This window comes from Lithobates pipiens, unplaced genomic scaffold (genome assembly GCF_037356315.1).
Source record: "Lithobates pipiens isolate NorthernLeopardFrog02 unplaced genomic scaffold, aLitPip1_a1.2 Scaffold_22, whole genome shotgun sequence".
NCBI classification, from domain to species: domain Eukaryota; kingdom Metazoa; phylum Chordata; class Amphibia; order Anura; family Ranidae; genus Lithobates; species Lithobates pipiens.
The window spans coordinates 138,808,379-138,824,799 of record NW_027507784.1 but is presented as its reverse complement, the minus strand read 5'-3'; the positions used below and the strand labels follow the sequence as shown (position 1 = coordinate 138,824,799).

The window sequence follows — 16,421 nt, the reverse complement described above, 5'->3', positions numbered from 1 at the left end:
GACAGAGCTTGATCAAGCAAACGTATTTGTTGGAAACTGTCCAGATATGTGCCCTGAAAAGGAAAGATACATGAGGGAGACACGCAACCAGCTTAGCATCTTTGAAATTCTTCCAGGGACTGACAAGGTATTATTAGATGTTACAAATGTGCATCCCTGTACCTCCACTTAAGAAAATTTAGAGCGTTTGTCAAGGCAAAATGAAAAAATAAATTTCTTAATCATACTTTATGGGACTTGGGAGAAGTATTCAAGTACATAGGGTTGTGCTTCTCCTTTTCACTTGCGAACAAAAGCTGTGCTTCAGTATAACTACTCCCCAGCATGCCTCAGTGTCCTTGGGTAAACAGATGTATTCTTTCTGCTATGTGAGAAGCAACTCCTTTCCGGTTTCTCTTTTGCTTCGCAGGTGTTTTTTTTTTTTCTAGCAAGCTTTAGTTGCTGCAGTGCCACTGAGGCATGTTTTTGCGGCTTCCTGGATCGGCTACTTCTGGGCTTTGTCCTGAAGGGCTGTACCTGGATCCATCTAGGTAGAAGCAGGGCTGCCATGTAATGTTGACCACTGAACTCTGCTTTAAGCGCTTACCTAGGCACATGGCCGGGTGCTGTACAGGCCCAGGACTATGGTCCACCAATCTGGAGGAGCCATGTCCCTGAAAATCCCTTAGAGCGTCAAGATTGCAGGATGGGAGTGGAACATGTCCCCTATGCTTTTCTTTTCTACCTGGCTTGGACCACAATAAGTCTTAGGTCCACCACTATGGAAAGTCAAGGCCGTGGCTGTTCTGGGAGCTTAGAGGTGCTGAGCTGAGTCCCCTAATGATTACTCTCAGTTGCTCCAGCTGTTTACTTTGGTAACCTGTCAAGCAGTGTTACCGAACCACTGCCATTTTGATTTTGACACCACTTTTTGGATTGTCTACACAGTTGCATAGTTTGAAAAAATAAATTGAGTCCTTCTAATTCTGTGATGGTGAACCTTGGCACCCCAGATGTTTTAAAACAACATTTTCCATATGGTCCGAATGAAGGTATTGTGCATTCGGAGAATATATCATACATGTAAGTGCTTAATGCAAACCCTGGCACACAACTGCGGACAGCCACCTCTTCTATAGCATCTCAATAGACGGCTGTATGTGGTGACAGCAGGTACTAGGAACGTCATTACGTAAACTCTGTGCATTGTATGGCTGTGTGCACGAAGCCTAACTGGTTTAGTTATGTTTAAAAGTAGAACTTGGTACTAAATAAAGGTATAACTTGCATACTGTGCACATTTTTATTTCCTTAGATTGACCACGCTACTGCCATTAAAGAGTATAGTCGTTCTTCAGCTGGACAGGAGGAACCACTCCCCCATGAACTCCGCCCTTTGCCTGTGCTGTGCATGACAATGAATTATCTGGTTACTTATATCATGGATAATGGGGAGAACAATTACAGAGATTGGTATGATTTTGTGTGGAACCGAACACGAGGAATTCGAAAGGTAAGAATGGACTACGTTTTTCAGAGAACACGTTGTGAACGCATAAGTAAATATCACCAACTCCATTTTTTCAGATCAATAGGGTCTTGACTGTCATAAAAAATCCTACCTATAAGCATTTTTATAGGTTTAATTCTATTTTTCATTACATGTTTCCTTTGAGGACTTTGGAACATAGCAAAATCTCTTGATGATTTAGATGGTATGTTTTCTTATAGGACATCACACAGCAGCACTTGTGCAACCCTGTGACTGTATCTCTAATGGAAAAGTGTATGCGATTTCACATCCATTGTGCATATGAGCTATGTGAAGAGCCTATGTTAGCCTTTGAACCATGGATCAACAATGAGAACTTGACAAAATGTCTGCAGAGCTTGAAGGAGATGTACCAAGACCTGCATAATCGTGGGGAGACTTGTCCCTGTCAGCCAGAGTTCAGGGGTTACAGTGTTCTCCTCAACCTAAACAAGGGAGATATTCTCAGGTAAATCACTGCCATATTTACTGCTTCTAAAGTAGATTTAATCTTTGGCTGAATAGCATTTTCTTTTGCTAAAAACTTTGGCTTAAAGTATACCTGAAGGTAGAGGTGCATTGAAATTTCGGCAGAAAGAAAAAAAGGTACCGATAATGGCACTGAAATGGGGCAAGCCTGCCCCGGGTGCTGCACATTGCGGGGATGTCATCCTGGCACGCCCCAGTCAAAGTCTTCCCCTCCCTCCTCCTCTACCTTGTGACACAAAGCAGCGTTCTCCCTGTGCCAGAGCTGAATTGTTCAGCAGCTGCTATAACAAAGTCCCGCCTTATGTGATAGACGGCACACTGATCCAATGCTGGCAAATTGAATCGGGGTGATGTTTATTATAGGAGGCAGGACTTTGTTTCTGCGGTTGCCTGGCCCAGGCAATTCAAATCCAGTTCCTTGACACAGTGGGAGGTCACTGCTCTGCGTGATCCGGGCACTGGTGAGGCTGCATCTGATGGGCACTGGTGAGGCTGCATTGATCTCTTGTATCATGCTTGTAGTCTCTGACCATTTCCTGTACTATGTCTGCAGTCTCTGACCATCACTTGTATCATGTCTGCTAGAGGTGCACCAAATTGAAATTCTGCTAATACTATTAGCAATGTGTTAAAGTTTAAGAAAGACATTGCAGACATGATACAAGAGCTGGTCAGAGACTGCAGACTGCATTTTTTTGGCCAACAATAAATTCATATTAATTTAAATTGATGAGATTAATTAAAAAGTCGAATATAATACAAATTTATATATAAACTTTTTTTTTTAAACTGTCATTTTCGGCTTTTGGCTAGGTGCATCCCGTATTTTCTATTTCGGCACCAACATATTCCTTCGGTACACCTCCATCAAAAACCCCTCTGTGTGTCCAACAGGACCACAGTTGGTGTTGAACAGCCTCCATGACTGCAAACCACCCACCACATTCTAATGTAACTCGATAAGGTTCAGCACTCCTACATCACAAAGACTACTGCTGGGGAGTAATCGCACTCAACTCGAGATGTCCTAATCTCTGAATATTCCATTACTACTCCTGCCACCAAAGTCAACAGTGTAGTTTGGCTGTCAAATGTTACTTATTGTAGTGTTTAAACTGCCTTCATCAGAAAATTGTATATGTTGTAGAGCAGTAAATTATGATTTTGGAAAGAACTGTACATTCATTAACAAATGCATGGTCATGAAGTAAATTCCCTTGGCAAATCTGACAGCCAGAATAATTAGTTTTCCAGGTTCACAGGCTCCGCCTGCTTAAATGGTCGAGCCACGATTATGTCATTCCTACGCATATGTATGGGAGTCATGGTCGCAGCACAGCATTCTGGATTAACGGCACATGTACTGTGCCCTCAATTCAGCACGCAGACATCACCTGCTGCAAAACATGTGAATGTTTCCTAAACGGTGTACATTTAGGAGATAGTCATTTTACGTTCAGGTAAGCTTTACTTATATGAAAAAGTTATGCAGCAGAGTTTATTGCCACTTTAAGATCTTTGTAAAACAACCTAAATGAAGACTTGCCCTAATGTCTGTAATTTTGCAGAGATTCATATATTAAAATTAACATTGCATGAATGTGTGTAGGGGTGGGGTGAACATGGAATACTGATACTTCTACAGAACACCATCCCAAGAACATGCAACTATGTTTCAAAAAATGTGAAACAGGATGGGACTTTAGTTGTGCCTCTGAGAAGTGTAGACAAATAGAATACAAACTTTTTGATTATAGAAAAAAAACAATTTTATTATAAAACAGTTGAAAACACATTACAGTCTGTACAATTAAGTTTGAATTCAGGGTGTGCAGATCTCCAACAATTAACAAAGATGTGGCCTACGTGTTTCACGGATAGTACCGCTTCGTCAGGTCCTTGAAGATTGCACAATATGACGTGTGAATTCTACAGATAAAACCTCAATTAGTACTGCATAAATTATGTGATTACGTAGGAAAAAAGATGGATGATATGTTACAGGCATTGATACATGGTACCTTTTTTGCATAAGTTTATATTGATAACCTAAACGAGAGAAAGTGCCTCCTATAGTGCAGTATCCGAGGGGTTAAAAATGAAACCACTCCACCCCAGATAGTATTGAACTCGCCTTTTAAGGAAATTTTAAAAGCATTAAAAGTGACATGACCGTCTCACTCAGTAGTAGTAGTAGTCCTCTGCCAGGATCCACCTCTACTAGTTTCACCACCTCCCACGTGGCTTCATCTGGAGGAATGAGCCCTGCGGCTATGGCGCGATTCATTTATAGTGTCAGATATAAAAAAAAGTCAATTACCTTATTTGAATCACAAAACTATATAGTATATAACACCCGTTCACTTGTTACCTCATATATACCATATTGACAGCGCTGAAACAGAAATATAAACAATAAACTAATAACATATAAAGAGGATAATTATTCTATGATTAGAAAAAGTCACTGAAAAGTGTTCAGAGCATTCCCAAACATATAAGTCTCAATTTTCAATTGAACGTTCACACTTTGGAAGGTCAGGAAAGAAAGTCCATCTCCAAGAAAGAACCACCAGTGCATGAAGAGTCTGACAGCCGGTGACACCCCTTATGGTAATTCACTCACCAGACCCCCAAGGGTTAACAGGCACTTCGTTACGACTGTTAAAGAAATCCCACTGGTGTCCCTCTGGAGAATCTTCTTATCACACCGCCAAAAGTTTCTCAACCTCAGGTTCCCTGATATCCCACCGATAAAGGTTCACTTAGTTCTCATTGACAGCACCAGATTCACATATAGGAAACGATAAAACAAAGATTCCATAGTGCAAAACTGTTTTATTATTTAAAACTCTCGTGCGCATTAAAACATACGTACACAATTTATACAGCAAAAGTCTCCCTTAAGAATGTCACTGGCAGCATGATCAGAGTAGTCTCACTGCAGTCCTGAGCGTGTTTGATCTAATGTAGGCTCAGCTTCCACGGCGGGTCCCGGGTAACAACACCAATCGCCTGCTCAGTAGTGACGTGTAGCTGCCTGGTCACGCCCAAAACGAGAGAAAGTGCCTCCTATAGTGCAGTATCCGAGGGGTTAAAAATGAAACCACTCCACCCCAGATAGTATTGAACTCGCCTTTTAAGGAAATTTTAAAAGCATTAAAAGTGACATGACCGTCTCACTCAGTAGTAGTAGTAGTCCCCTGCCAGGATCCACCTCTACTAGTTTCACCACCTCCCACGTGGCTTCATCTGGAGGAATGAGCCCTGCGGCTATGGCGCGATTCATTTATAGTGTCAGATATAAAAAAAGTCAATTACCTTATTTGAATCACAAAACTATATAGTATATAACACCCGTTCACTTGTTACCTCATATATACCATATTGACAGCGCTGAAACAGAAATATAAACAATAAACTAATAACATATAAAGAGGATAATTATTCTATGATTAGAAAAAGTCACTGAAAAGTGTTCAGAGCATTCCCAAACATATAAGTCTCAATTTTCAATTGAACGTTCACACTTTGGAAGGTCAGGAAAGAAAGTCCATCTCCATATTTCTGTTTCAGCGCTGTCAATATGGTATATATGAGGTAACAAGTGAACGGGTGTTATATACTATATCGTTTTGTGATTTGTTTTTTTATATGATAGCAGCTTGTCAGTGTGTATTTTGACTTACTTCGGAGGGCACTGGGATCAGTGGTGGACACGCTTAATATTTTGTGTTTCGTGTGTTTGTTCCAGTGATATTAGTACTTGCTACCTTATTTGAATACAGCTGCGGCATTTGAAAGACGCCCGTACATGCTCAATGTAAGGCCTCATGTTAGCACTACTCATTTGAAAGACTTGCGTTGCGCTATTATGACACACTTCCGGGTTAAACCGGAATTGGTCATTGGGCAACTACTTCCAGTCACAAATATAATACACACGCAAGGGCTTCAACAAAATGGCTGAATTTAGGGGACATAAAAATGAAAAGTAGAGGTAAAACCTTCAATGGAATATAAAACTCACCAGATAATTATAAAAAAAAACATAGACAATCGCAATAAGCTATGCTTAGCATCATCAACGGCTAAAAATATACACGCATCTAGTAATATGATCGTAATATATAATAGGATACAGCAATGTATAGCAGGATCACAATACATCCTAACAGAGAGGAAAATATAAAAATACCGATATTAGAAATGCTGGTAATTTTTTTAAAATGCTTGTTAATTTTTTAAAAATATGACCTTCAAAATCGTTTATAAAGCAATTAATGTCAAACTCCATGTTGTGGCTGTAATGTTTGCATCTCATGTATCCAAAAAGACTCGCACTGACTCAGACCTGACCTTATTGGTGCCCCTCCATTGTGGGTGGTATTTTTCTATCCCCCAAAATAAGAGGGAGGAGGGTTCTTTATTATGGTGGGTTGCATAATGCCTGGATATGCTATGCTTGGGATACCTTTTAATTATATTTTGTACAATTTGGCAAGGGAGTTGTGGGGCGTAAACTACACCCTCAGTACCGCATGTATTGCAGTCCCTTATTTTGTACTCCCTTCCTGTCACTGTGGCTAAAAATGTATCTTTTTTTGGTATTTAATCCTTTTGTCCGAACTCATGCATAACACTGTCTGCACGGAAAAGTGCCTTTACCTGAGAAGAAAGTAAAATCTGGTGTTTTGGGAGGGTCTACTACATTCTTAGTGATTTTTTTTCCCTTAAAGTTGGAGCTCTTCTATATGTAAATTTTGGGTTAGATGGTAATATTTCTTTAAGATGCTTATCTGTGTTAAGTATGGGCCAATTTGTTTTTTGAATACCTTTTCTACTTCAGCCTCATAAATGTACCGAAAGGTCAATTTAGCAACCATGGAGAAAAATGGCAACTTTTCATAGGTATATAACCATTCCTGTCCACCGTTTTAAAAAAAGGTTTTAGTTTAGAATTTTCCTTCTGTCACCTGATATTGTGAGATCCAGGAAATGGATTTGCTTTGTATCGTGTTCCCATTTGAAAAATATGCTCTGATTATTCTGATTGAGCTTGTTAAAAATGTGATTGATACATTGATAGGTGGCAATATGAATGTATTTGTATATTCAATGTTTTATAAATATCTAGATTGTATTAATAATTTTGTATAGCGTTATGTTATCGATATAAACTTATGGAAAAAATGTACCATGTATCAATACCCATTCATATTTTTTTCTATGTAATCACATAATTTATGCAGTACTAATTGATGTGTCATCTGTAAATTCACACAACGTCATATTGTGCTATCTTCAAGGCCCTGACGAAGCGGTACTATCCGCAAAACATGTAGGCCACATCTTTGTTGTTGGGGATCTACACTGTAATGAATTTTCAACTGTTTTTATAAATGATCAAATTGTTTATTTTTCTATAATCAAAAAACTTTGTATTCTATTTATGTATTCAGAGGCGCAATTAAAGTCCCATCCTGTTCCACATTTTTTTGAAACCTGGTTGTATAACATTGCATGAAGATGTGTATGAACATAACAGGGCAAAATAATTAGATGGAATTACTAGGGTATGAGAAGGAAACTCTATGCATGAAAGAGGTTCCAAATAAATTACATAGCTTAGGTCACATTTCCGCTTATAAGAAGGTCAAATCTCATTGATCAAGTATGTCAAATCTGAAATAGACAGATTTGTTGCTTCAATTTAAAGAGGATCTCTTTTTTTTTTATATGGTTAAAAGATGAGTTGTTTCTCTGAAGTTGCATTGGAAGGGGGACACACACACTTACATTTCTTAATTCAGTTTGTTATAATGCCATATCGATTTGTAATTGTTATGTTCATATTGCTATGTTTTTTTTTCATCTGTATTTAGAGAAGTGCAGCAGTTACAGGAGTCTGTTCGTAACTCAGCAGAAGTCAAATTTGCTCTACAGGTCTTCTCTGCATTCAACAGCACAAACTATGTGCGTTTCTTCAGACTGGTCAACTCTTGATCGTATCTTAACAGCTACCATCGGTCATGGTTATGCAACATTCCTAGGGGTCAATTTATTCGGCTGAGGTGCAATTGTTCCCATGTAGAAGACTATTGCGCACAGTCTAATGTCCTGGCCGAACGTTTTTTACAGAAGGGGTATAACCCAGAAATCATTGACAGTCAAAGAGTGAGTGTAAGTACTTTAGACAGAGCTGCGCTAGTCGCTAACCACCCTAATACTTGCGATAATTATCGCAAAAAACCTAAGAATAACGATTTCAGGATGATCTTGGATTATAATATTCAATATAGGAAATTTGAGAAAATTATTGTTAAATATTGGGATATCCTGAAGAAAGATCGTATTTTAGACCCAGTTTTACCACCCCGCCCGAGATTTATTTACAAGAAAGCTCCTACTTTGAGGGACATTTTGGCCTTGAGCGTAGTTGATCCTCCTGTTACTAAAGAAAATATGATTTTTTCGTTCCTTACGGGTTTCTACAAATGTGGCAAATGCCCTTCATGTAAACAGTGTAAATACAATAATAAGAGACGAAATTAGTTTATGGCTTCCTCTACGGGAAGAACATACTCAATTAAAAACCTCATAACTTGTAACACTAAGGGAGTCGTTTATATGCTTGAGTGCGATTGCGGTCTTCAATACATTGGAAGGGCATCTAGGTCCCTTGGAGTCCGCATCGCAGAGCATGTCAATAATATTAAAAAGGGTTTACATTCCCACAATGTGTCCAAACATTTCAGGTATTTTCACGATAGGGACCCTCGATGCCTCAAGTTTTGGGGCGTAGAAAAAGTGAAAAAACATTGGAGGGGGGGAAATTTTATCCGAAGCTTAAGTCAGCGTGAATCCTTCTGGATTCACGAGACTCGGGTTCTTACTCCAGGTGGGTTAAATGTTGATTTTGACTTGAATTGTTTCTATTTCAGATAAATAAAAATGTAATTTTTTTGTGAATTTTTTTATTTTTTTTGACGGCGGGTGAATGGTCCAAACGGGAAATTTTTGAATTTTTTAATTTCTAAAAAGTTTTTTTTTTAAATGAAATTATTAAATACATATATATTTTGTAATAATATGTCTATCAGGCATAATAACATGTAGCAGGGCATGTATAACTAGCCAATGCTGTCATCATTGCCTACTTTGTGGCTATTTTGTATCATTTAGTTAATCAATGATGTTGTCTACTTATGGATGCTTGTTTTCAAGTGTCCCCATAAGAAAAGCATTCAATTCCTGGCATATAGATAGCAGCTGGTTTCCATTTCCGTAACTGCTGTTGTATAAGCATCTAGGCTTTCGATGGCAACAGATTACTATATAAATACAAGGGGTGACGTCGTTTAGCTCCACCCACCACTGACGAAGTCCTGATAGGACGTAACGTGCGTACGGGGGAGGAGCTTGTTGCGGACGTCACCCGCCGTCTAGTTCGTGTCTCTGCTCTTTGTTTATCTGATTTTTTTTCCCGAACTGTATTTTTCTGCAAGCTGTTTTGGCTCCTGTCATTATATGCTCAATGCCTGTTATTACATAGACTATACTGGCATCTTGTGGTGTAAATCAGTACTGACACCTTAGTTAATATTATCAAATGATTCACTTATATGACCGTGGATTTTGAAAGTGAAGGATTTTTCTGGTGTCATAAACAATTTTTATTAAAAAAAATGTTTTATTAATTTTTAAACGTGTATTTAAATAAAACGATCTGTTTACAGCTACACTTAGATCGTGTGTGTTTGTTTTTTTTTTTTTTTTTTTTTTGCTGGAGTTTCTTCTGGATTTTTCCTGTGTACCTACATCTGCCCATCTATACCTGGAGTGAAGTTGCTGGGCTTGTATTTGGAGTCGGCTGCACCTGACCAAGCGACCTGGGTATTTAGAGAAGTGCAGCAGTTACAGGAGTCTGTTCGTAACTCAGCAGAAGTCAAATTTGCTCTACAGGTCCTCTGCATTCAACAGCACAAACTATGTGCGTTTCTTCAGACTGGTCAACTCTTCATCGTATCTTAACAGCTACCATCGGTCATGGTTATGCAACATTCCTAGGGGTCAATTTATTCGGCTGAGGTGCAATTGTTCCCGTGTAGAAGACTATTGCGCACAGTCTAATGTCCTGGCCGAACGTTTTTTACAGAAGGGGTATAACCCAGAAATCATTGACAGTCAAAGAGTGAGTGTAAGTACTTTAGACAGAGCTGCGCTAGTCGCTAACCACCCCAATACTTGCAATGATTATCGCAAAAAACCTAAGAATAATGAATTCAGGATGATCTTGGATTATAATATTCAATATAGGAAATTTGAGAAAATGATTGTTAAACACTGGGATATCCTGAAGAAAGATTGTATTTTAGACCCAGTTTTACCACCCCGCCCGAGATTTATTTACAAGAAAGCTCCTACTTTGAGGAACATTTTGGCCTCGAGCGTAGTTGATCCTCCTGTTACTAATGAAAATATGATTTTTTCGTTCCTTACGGGTTTCTACAAATGTGGCAAATGCCCTTCATGTAAACAGTGTAAATACAATAATAAGAGACAAAATGAGTTTATGGCTTCCTCTACGGGAAGAACATACTCAATTAAAAACCTCATAACTTGTAACACTGAGGGAGTGGTTTATATGCTTGAGTGCGATTGCGGTCTTCAATACATTGGAAGGACATCTAGGTCCCTTGGAGTCCGCATCGCAGAGCATGTCAATAATATTAAAAAGGGTTTACATTCCCACAATGTGTCCAAACATTTCAGGTATTTTCACGATAGGGACCCTCGATGCCTCGATGCCAGGTTTTGGGGCGTAGAAAAAGTGAAAAAACATTGGAGGGGAGGACATTTTATCCGAAGCTTAAGTCAGCGTGAATCTTTCTGGATTCACGAGACTCGGGTTCTTACTCCAGGTGGGTTAAATGTTGATTTTGACTTGAATTGTTTTATTTCAGATAAATAAAAATGTAATTTTTTTTAGGAATTTTTTAATATTTTTTTTAATTTATAATTTTTTTTTTGACGGCGGGTGAATGGTCCAAACGGGAAATTTCTTAATTTTTAAATTTCCAAAAATAATTTTTTAATTTCTAAAAAGTTTTTTTTTTTTAATGAAATTATTAAATACATATATATTTTGTATACAAGTCAGAAATTTCAACCGCGCTCAAAATTACAAAAATCTAAAAAAATATATCTAAAACCTATAACAGAATAATATGTATACACTATAACTAGTCAAAAATTATAATATAGAAACACAACTAAGTGAATAATAAAAATGTACTCTATAACTCATACAATAATCAAGTGTACAGAAAAAATATATATATAAAGTCCTCAAAAATTATATATAAACAACAGTTCCTCATAAAGACGTAGTAATGAGCATAAGTGGTAAAGTGCACAGAATTTTTGTGAACAATCAGAAATATTGTGAATAAAGTGCTCAGAAATTATATATAAGAAAACAGTTCTTCATCAAGATGTAATCGTGGGCATAGCAGTCCAATAATCATAAGTGTTTCTTCTCAAGAAATCCTATGCGGGTACAAGAGAGAGAATTTCCTTCACCAACACAGTGCTGATAAATGGTAAAAATGCGCGCTTACCAAATCCCAGAATCAGAAAGGCATTTGATATCAGAAATCTTAGGGGTCATCACACAGGGACATCACCTAGTTTCCACGTGGTTGGACCATTCATAAAAGGCAAGCAAAGACTCCCATAGCGTAAAACCGTAAACCAAAATCTTTTATTCCATAATAAAAAACATACTCACAAACATAAAGGTCAAATCAGCGTTAAGAAAAGCCGGCCGGCAAAGTGAACGCCCAAATGTCACGTGATTTGCGTCAAGCACGTCAAGACCACCAGCTTTGGTCTCGTAACTTGATCTGAGCATGCGTGGCACTAGGTCCGATCGGAATTCTACAAATGATCGAAAAAAGTCAGATTTGATTTTTTTTTTTGGTCGGAAAATTTAAGATCCTGCTCTCAAATTTTTTTCAGTCTAAATTTCCGATGGAAAAAGTTCGATAGAGCCCACACATGATCGGATTTTCCGACAATATAATCCGATGGGACCTTTTCCGTAGGAATTTCCAACCGTGTGTACAGGGCATAAGTCTTCTTTACTATACTAAAACAATGTTAAACTAGTTTCAGGGGGGAGGGGGTGCAGTTACCTGGATAATCCAGGTAACTGCACACACTTCCGGCCAGACCGCCGCAGAACCCTCGCAGACGCCCCGCCCCCTCGTTGTGTTCTGGGAAACACACAGTTCCCAGAGACACAGCGGGGGACCATAGCGCGACTTGCGCATGCGCAGTAGGGAACCGGGCAGTGAAGTCATGCTTCACTTCCCGATTCCCTGACAGAGGATGGCGGCGGTGGCAGCAGCGAGACAAGCGATCGCTCGTCATCTGCCGCCGACATCGCTGGAACCTGGGGCAGGTAAGTGTGATTTTATTAAAAGTCAGCAGCTGCAATATTAGTAGCTGCTGGCTTTTAATATTTTTTTTTTAGGTGCAGCTCCTCTTTAACTGCTTGCCGCCCGCCCACCGTCAAATGACGGAGGGACGATGTGGCTCTCGTTCTGGGAGGACGTCATATGACGGCATCCCTGAATGGCTGCTATGGATGTGCAGCACGGCGATCGTGGCCATGTCGCGTTGCTATGACACAGCGCGGCCCTGATCTCTGTAAAGATCCACGGCTCTTTAACCAAGTGAAGTGCATCAATCAGCTCTACTCACCTCACACTGACAGAATGTGTGGCAAGGAGTGCCGATCAGCCACATCTCCTCGTAGGGGAGACCTGGGCAGGTAATCGGCACTGATCATCAGTGCCCTGATTACAGGAAAGCCCCATCAGTGCACACCACTGCTGCCTATCAGTTCCCACCATTGCCACCTTTAGTGCTGCATATCAGTGCGGAATATTAGTTCTGCCTCATCAGTGCCCATAAGTGCCGCCTTATCAGCGTACATCAGTGAAGGAGAAAAAGTACTTATTTACAAAATTTACTGACAGAAACGAAAGAATTTTTATTTATTTTTTTTCAGTCCTTCTTTCTTTATTTTTTTTTAAACAATAAAAAAAATCCCAGCAATGATTAAATAACACCAAAAGAAAGCTCTATTCGTGTGAAAAAAGAGAATTCATTTGGGTACAGTGTTGCATGACCGCACAATTCTCATTCAAAGTGTGACAGCACTGAAAGCTTAAAAATGGCCTAGGCAGGAAGGGGTGAAAGTTGCCAGTATTGAGGTGGTTAAAGCAGTATTTGACTCAAAAACAAAAATGTAATATATTGCAACTTACCAGTTAGATGTAGTAGCTGCAATTGTATGTTTTTCTTTAGGCTTAAAAATATATATATATTTTTTTTTGACATGTCAATTAAGCCAGGATACACACTACAGTTTATTTTTTTTTGGTTTTTTTCATGCAGCGGGTTGCATGAAAAAAAAAACAGTTGGAGCCGCTGCACTAACCATGCGAGGTTAGTTTGACACCCCCCCCCCCGAACACTTAGATCAGCACGCTCTGCCATTGGCTGAGGGTGCTGATTGGGAGTCGGTTGGCTGCTTGTTTTCCATCATGCACGTCCCGATAGAAGCTGGCTAGACCTACACACATGGGCAGAATGTCGGACATTTTTTTTTGTTTGTTTACCGACAAATTTCTTCCAACATTCCGCCCATGTGTACGGGGCTTAAGTTTGGCACTCTCTTCTTCGCCAGGTGGGGCCTGCTGTCCGAATACAATCGGCACCATGAGAGATTTGTTAAACCGCATTTCTACTTAGAATTGGTCTTTTAAATAGAGGTGGCGTTCAGTAAACTCAGTCATCTGCTGGCTTTTATATATCTGTGTAATAGAATATAAGTACAAATAGCAGTTGGGCAGACCTGTTAACACACGTGCATATCTTGTCACAGGAATGGCCAGGAGTATTAAACTGTTGCTAAAGATGTTGTAAACCTTAGACATCAAATATGAACAAAGCATATCCCTCTACAGTGTGTTCTTTGTCCCAATCCAGAGCACTGTCCTTTCTGTCAGCTGTTTTGTTCCTCGGGGAATGATCTCCAGCTGATTGACAGCCTCAACTCTGTTCCTGCGAAGGGGGAACAGAGTTCCTCCAATCAGCTCTCAGAGCTCTCTTTCAGCTCTCCGCCCCCTGCTTTTCAGAGTGCTGAGATTTTTTATAAATTCTTTACTTTGGATGTAGGGGAAAATGGCAGTAAATAGACAGGTACAACTTAAGTAGGAGCATTTGTTTAATCTCTGTATCACCCAAGACTAGCCGCTTCACTTGGGTGTATGTAAGGGTTTACAACCAATTTAAATTTACCTCTCCAGCATCAGACAGAAAATGAATTATCAGACCCTCTAAAGTCACATTTTCACGTGTTTACTTTCTAACAGGTACGTCGAAGGGCTCTGCAGGTTATGAATATTGCTTATACGTCTAGTCCCCAAAGGCCCACCTTATTTCCATTAGAGAAAGTTGTACGTCTTCTGTTATTCCAAGATGCTGATCAGGCTGCAGAATTTCTCACAGCTTATGGCTTAAGCGTGTCAGATGGGTAAATAGATTAAATAAACAGTACAAGTGATATGTTTTTTGACATGACGCGAACTGCCGGATTATAGAGAGCATCGTCTGTGCTATATCTCTGCCATTTAGAGAAGTCTTGTATTTTTATCAATGAATACAGGCTTCCCCTGATTGGCCAAGGTGGGCGGATGTAGTCATCAGTCTCTACCTCAGCCAATTGGAGGAAGTTTTGTACTGCTAAAAATACAATCCTCCTACTACATGCTTAAGATACAGTAAGATGACTCTCTAAATCTGGCATTAGAAAGGAAGTTGTTGGTGCTACTGTTAGAACACAACACCGCTTACTGTATATAGCAAAAGCTACTACAGTAGGTTACAGTATAAGCATCAGCAAGTCCAGGCTGGCAAGCATATAATTAATTTTGTACAAGCTTGCTCAAACGAATTAAAGTGGCGGGAAACCTGGAATTCTCTCTTAACCACTTACGGACCACCCACTGATGATATACATCGATACTTTGATGTTAAATACTGTATGGCAGTAGATAGCTGCCATAACCTGCTATTTTTTTTTTTTTTTAAACGGTGGGTGATCCGTTTTAACCACTTCTCGACCGCCCACTGTGGATTTACTATTTTGATGTTCAATAACGTTGTTATGGCAGCAGATAGTGGGGTTTTGGCAGCTATTTTTTTCAAAGGCAGTCCGCTTTAAGACAAAAGTGCTCTCCATGGCAGATTTGCCACAAGATCACTTTTATGGGCAAGCATGAAAGGTGCCCACGTCCCCTCGCCACTTACCAAAGCCGTCGGTAGTGGCGGAGATGATCCAGAGCTGTCCCCTGAGAGGCAGGAAGTTGAGTGAGGGACTGATGGCCCCCACTTGACTCAATGCCATTGGATGATGGAAGTGCCCAATGGGACTTTTTTTTATTGAAGTGTAAATGTGAGATCTGAGGTCTTTTGACAACTGGAAAAAACCTTTTCTGGAGAAGAAAAGGTAAGCGTTACCATCAGTCCTGTGTCACGCCAACTGTAAAGAATCCTGAGACCATTCATGTGTGGCGTTGCTTCTCAGCCAAGGGAGTGGGCTCGCTCACAATTTTGCCAGCAATGAATAAAGAATGGTACAAAAACATCCTCTTAAAGCAACTTCTCCCAACCATATAAGAACAGTTTGATGAACAATGCCTTTTCCATAAGGCAAAAGTGATAACTAAGTGGCTTAGGGAACAAAACATCAACATTTTGGGTCCATGGCCAGGAAACTTCCCAGACCTTAATTCCATTAAGAACTTTTGGTCAATCTTCAAGAGGCAGGTGAACAAAAAAAAAAACCCCCACAGATTCTGACAAACGATGCAAAAATGGGCTGCCATCAGTCAGGATGTGGCCCAAAAGTTGATTGACAGCATGCCAGGGCGAATTGCAGAGGTCTTGAAAAAGGGTCAGCAGTGCAAATATTGACTCTTTGCAATGTAATTGTCATTTAAGCCTATATGTTAGGAATCTTCTCTTGTGATCAGTCAAAACTCCAGATGTATTGAGGAGCAGACAATTTATTTCTGATGTGGCCCACAAAAGGGAGATATGCTTACAGGACAAAAGCTGCAGTAAAGTCTCACAAAAAGAATGTGTCTTCCCCTCCTTATCCCTACAAGAATACCACCTCTATGCTTCTATTGGCTGAGGAAACATAAATAACGTTGTCATGGTACGAACTGGTACTTTATTTTGATATTCATATTTCCCGTACATTCTTAGGCTATCATATTTAGTTAAACCTAATCATCCTACAACTTACTATGGAGTTAGTTAAGACAAAACAATACAAAAA

The 16,421-nt window shown here is 39.6% G+C and overlaps 1 protein-coding gene across 1 annotated transcript; it reads left to right on the top strand.

Annotated features, from left to right (window-relative positions):
* On the top strand, nucleotides 1-9,705 carry LOC143924201 (germinal-center associated nuclear protein-like). Its single transcript, XM_077448352.1, has 4 exons — nucleotides 1-127; nucleotides 1,295-1,492; nucleotides 1,711-1,979; nucleotides 7,885-9,705. The coding sequence occupies exons 1-4, from the start codon at nucleotides 47-49 to the stop codon at nucleotides 8,003-8,005; spliced, it is 669 nt and encodes a 222-aa protein (XP_077304478.1). The 5' UTR covers nucleotides 1-46; the 3' UTR covers nucleotides 8,006-9,705.
* Nucleotides 9,706-16,421: the final 6,716 nt, after the last annotated feature.

Excerpts from the sequence above, each read along its gene's own strand:
- LOC143924201 (XM_077448352.1), top strand. The coding sequence starts at position 47 with ATGTGCCCTGAAAAGGAAAGATACATGAGGGAGACACGCAACCAGCTT. Across the intron at positions 128-1,294 it reads TTCTTCCAGGGACTGACAAG|ATTGACCACGCTACTGCCAT; the intron begins GTATTATTAGAT and ends TTATTTCCTTAG. Across the intron at positions 1,980-7,884 it reads AACAAGGGAGATATTCTCAG|AGAAGTGCAGCAGTTACAGG; the intron begins GTAAATCACTGC and ends ATCTGTATTTAG.